Consider the following 4,233-nt stretch of genomic DNA (forward strand, 5'->3'; position numbering starts at 1 on the left):
AAAGGTATGTCAACCAGCTCCGCCCCACAATATCTACAACCCCAATGAATTCTGGGTGAATTTGATCCTTTCCTGCCACTGCACAGATGTTTGACTTCCACACCACAGATAAGAATCCACACCTTCATGCTCTGACTTGGTGCGATTGAGGAGATCCTTCAAGTTTTCCTTTCACCACATGACTCAGTTCCTCAGTCAGCAGATCACCAGCCACTCTATAAACAGTGTGAACTGGGACTGACTGAAGGTCTCGCTCCATAGCCTCAGAGTTTAAGCCTCAGTTGCATCTGGTATCCACCAGGACGTTCTGGGATGACCACCATGACTAGCCTCAGCAGCCTATCGACCAAAGCTCTGGACAGCTGCCCATCTCTAGCATGTGATTGAATCAGGTTTAGGTCTCCCGGGCAGATCCAGTGTCCACCTGCCACCTGATCTGACTCAGCAGCAGGTGGTGATCAGTTGACATCTTCGCTTCTCTCAGTTTATAAAACATATGAAGGACATAAAGTGGATTATGGATCTGTGACTGAGGACGTCCTGGTGCCAAGTTCACTTATGGACTTCCTTATCTTCAAGGTCTTCATGGTTTAGTTGTTGAGAAACTAGAACTAACACACAAGTCAGACCGTACTGATCTGGTTCAGGTCAGGCAGACCATCACCAGAAAGTCTCTGTGGACTCTGGTGTGGGAGAGTGAGTGGATTACAAACGTCAGTCTCACAGTGAGATTAAGACGTGATCGTGTGACGCAGAGATCGTAGAAACTTCAACTGACACAAGTTTTTTGTTCCGTGGCTGAAATCTGTTTTTCTTTGTGCTTATGTGGTGGCCATGTTGTTACTGACAGTTAGCCTCTGTACAGACTTTTGTGCTAACTGTGTGTTAGCACAAAAACTTCAAATGTCCCTCGATGAAAACCTCTGGGTTGTGGACTCTGGGGTTTCGTGGACTTGTTTCCATGTGAGTGGACTTTAATGAGATCTGTGGAGGCTAGAACAGTCTGATAAAAGACAGAACCTCAGGTGTGTGAGGGTGAGTCAGTCAGGTGTGTGAGGGTGAGTCAGTCAGGTGTAAGCTGATGGAGGATGAAGTGAACGTCACATTTATAACCTTTGAAGGACACGTGAACATGCAGACGTACAGACACGTTTACTTTGTCGTCATGTTCACGCTCTATATTCTCATCGTCTGCTCTAACGTCACCATCGTGTGTCTCATTGTGATTCACAAAGACCTTCACAAGCCCATGTACGTGTTCATCGCAGCGCTGTTGATCAACTCCGTTCTCTACAGCTCTGCCGTTCACCCCAAGCTGCTGATAGACTTCCTGTCTGAGCGACAGCTCACCACGTTCACACCGTGTGTCCTTCAAGCGTCGTCATATTACACTTTAGCCACGTCAGAGTTCCTGCTGCTGTCGGCCATGGCCTACGACCGGTACGTGTCCGTCTGTAGACCTCTGCACTACCAGACCCTCATGAGCAGGTCCACGGTGACGCTGTTCCTGGTGTGTGCGTGGCTCGTACCTGCGTGTGAACTCAGCGGATCGGTCGTGATGTATATGAACGTAAAGATGTGTCACTTCACTTTGAAAGGCGTCTTCTGTAACACTCTGATTTACACGCTGCAGTGTGTGAGCTCTGTCGCTCTGTCTGTGTACGGCGTGGTGATTTTAGTCAACCTCGTCCTCTTCCCCACACTCTTCATCCTCTTCACGTACACCAGGATCCTGCTCATCTCCTACAGGAGCTCCACCACAGTCCGGACGAAAGCTGCACAGACCTGTTTGCCTCACCTGCTGGTGTTAATCAACCTCACCTGCTTCATCATGTTTGACGTCATCGTCGTTCGAATGGGAGCAGATTTACCAAAAGTGGTGAGTTTGACGTTAACGTTGTACATGACGGTTTATCATCCTCTGCTCAACCCGTTCATCTACGGACTGAAGATGAAGGAGATCTCCAAACACCTCAGACACCTGTTCTCTCAGCTCACGTTAATGTGATCACACGTTGTGTTGTTGTTGTGTTACAGTAAATGTACAGACTCACAAACACCTCAGACACCTGTTCTCTCAGCTCACGTTAATGTGATCACACGTTGTGTTGTTGTTGTGTTACAGTAAATGTAATGTGATCACACGTTGTGTTGTTGTTGTGTTACAGTAAATGTACAGACTCACAAACACCTCAGACACCTGTTCTCTCAGCTCACGTTAATGTGATCACACGTTGTGTTGTTGTTGTGTTACAGTAAATGTACAGACTCACAAACACCTTCAGACACCTGTTCTCTCAGCTCACGCTAATGTGATCACACGTTGTGTTGTTGTGTTACAGTAAATGTACAGACTCACAAACACCTCAGACATCTCACAGACTCACAAACACCTCAGACACCTGTTCTCTCAGCTCACTAATGTGATCGTTGTGTTTTTGTTGTGTTACAGTAAATGTACAGACTCACAAACACCTCAGACACCTGTTCTCTCAGCTCACGTTAATGTGATCACACGTTGTGTTGTTGTTGTGTTACAGTAAATGTACAGACTCACAAACACCTCAGACACCTGTTCTCTCAGCTCACGTTAATGTGATCACACGTTGTGTTGTTGTTGTGTTACAGTAAATGTACTGACTCTGACATTAAACCCTGCTTCACTCAACTCATCACAGCTGTGTGTTCTGTTATATAATATAGTCAATAAATGTGAGGAAATATGTAGATGAGATTGGTAATGACTCTTTAAAAATGCAGATTTTATAACATAAACTATACACACAAATGCATTAAACTCACTTATTTGAATTATAATGCATTTATTACCAGGGTTTCTCAACCGTGGTCCTGGAGAACCGCCGTCCTCCAACACACATGATATATATATATATATATATATATATATATATATATATATATATATATATATATATATATATATATATATATATATATATATATATATATATATATTTATATATATATTTATATGTATACATTTATATATACACATATAAATATAAACACTACATGTGTATATACACATATAATTGTACATATATACATATATATGTAGTGTTTATATATACTGTATCTACACACATATATATAAACACTAAACACTAAACTACTAAACTAATATATAGTATTTATATTCAAGATTCAAGATTTTTATTTGTCACATGTGGATATATAAGTACACCCCCAGTGAAATGACTTTGCAACTGTGCAGCAATAAAATAAAATTAAAATAATCCCATACAAATATATATACATATACATATATATATATATATATATATATATATATATGTATATATATATGCATTACATGTACATGAATATATATGACATGATCACACACTGCATTCATATCATAGGTGACCCAGTTACACACACATCACACACACACACACACACACACACGCTAACATTTAATCTTACTCTAACATCTGTCATCATCAGCTGTGTGTGTGTGTGTGTGTGTGTGTGTGTGTGTGTGTGACAAAAAGCAGCAAACAGTGAAGAAGATTTGTGATTTATTGTGAGTGAGAGGGTGAGGACGACGAGCTGAGGACGACGAGCTGAAGACAAGCTGAAGACGAGCTGAAGATGAGCTGAAGATGAGCAAGCTGAAGACAAGCTGAAGACGAGTTGAAGACAAGCTGAGGACGAGCTGAGGACGAGCTGAGGACGAGCTGAAGACGAGCTGAAGACGAGCTGAGGACGAGCAGCTAACAATGCTAACATGCTCAAGTTTGTATTGGACAAAGTGACAAACATTGGCCTGAAGGTGGCGCCACCTCAGAACATCAGAGTGGTTATGATTCATGCTGAGGGAACATGAACACATGAACAAGTGTTACCAGCAGGGCGTGCTGTTTTCTTATTCATTGACATGAGACAAGACATGGAGGACGGTGAGACACACACACACACACACACACACACACACTGACAATTAGGTTTTTACATGAGATTTAACTGAAAGGAAAAATGTGTGTGTGTGTGTGTGTGCAGGTCTCACTGATCTGCTCTCCAGTGTCCTCGATGACCTACGTGATGATGTCATCGATGATCTACATGATGATGTCATCAAAAACATCAGTGGAGCTCAGCCGTTACATCAGCTGCTCAGGTCACCGTGGCTTCACACCATGATGAAGGTACGACTGTCATCACTGTCGGGGAAGGTAAGGTAAGGGAAGATAAGGGAAGGGAAGGGAAGGG

At 42.7% G+C, this 4,233-nt stretch overlaps 2 protein-coding genes across 2 annotated transcripts in view; both read left to right on the forward strand.

The window, feature by feature from the left end:
• Nucleotides 1–2,364, forward strand: part of LOC122764849 (olfactory receptor 6N2-like) — a 2,627-nt gene extending 263 nt beyond the window's left edge. The window contains exons 1-2 of the mRNA XM_044018810.1: nt 1–2,040; nt 2,172–2,364. The exon at nt 1–2,040 is cut by the window's left edge and continues 263 nt beyond it. Coding sequence (XP_043874745.1) covers nt 1,082–2,008 — 927 coding nt within the window. The 5' untranslated portion in view covers nt 1–1,081 and the 3' untranslated portion in view covers nt 2,009–2,040; nt 2,172–2,364. The remainder of the gene's footprint in view (nt 2,041–2,171) is intronic.
• A 1,277-nt stretch (nt 2,365–3,641) lies between these two features.
• The window catches only part of LOC122764848 (serine/arginine repetitive matrix protein 2-like), a 6,475-nt gene continuing 5,883 nt past the window's right edge, over nt 3,642–4,233 (forward strand). The window contains exons 1-2 of the mRNA XM_044018807.1: nt 3,642–3,923; nt 4,024–4,169. Of these exons, the coding sequence (XP_043874742.1) occupies nt 3,902–3,923; nt 4,024–4,169 (168 nt within the window). The 5' untranslated portion in view covers nt 3,642–3,901. The remainder of the gene's footprint in view (nt 3,924–4,023; nt 4,170–4,233) is intronic.

Source organism: Solea senegalensis, unplaced genomic scaffold (assembly GCF_019176455.1).
Source record: "Solea senegalensis isolate Sse05_10M unplaced genomic scaffold, IFAPA_SoseM_1 scf7180000017707, whole genome shotgun sequence".
Lineage (NCBI taxonomy): Eukaryota > Metazoa > Chordata > Actinopteri > Pleuronectiformes > Soleidae > Solea > Solea senegalensis.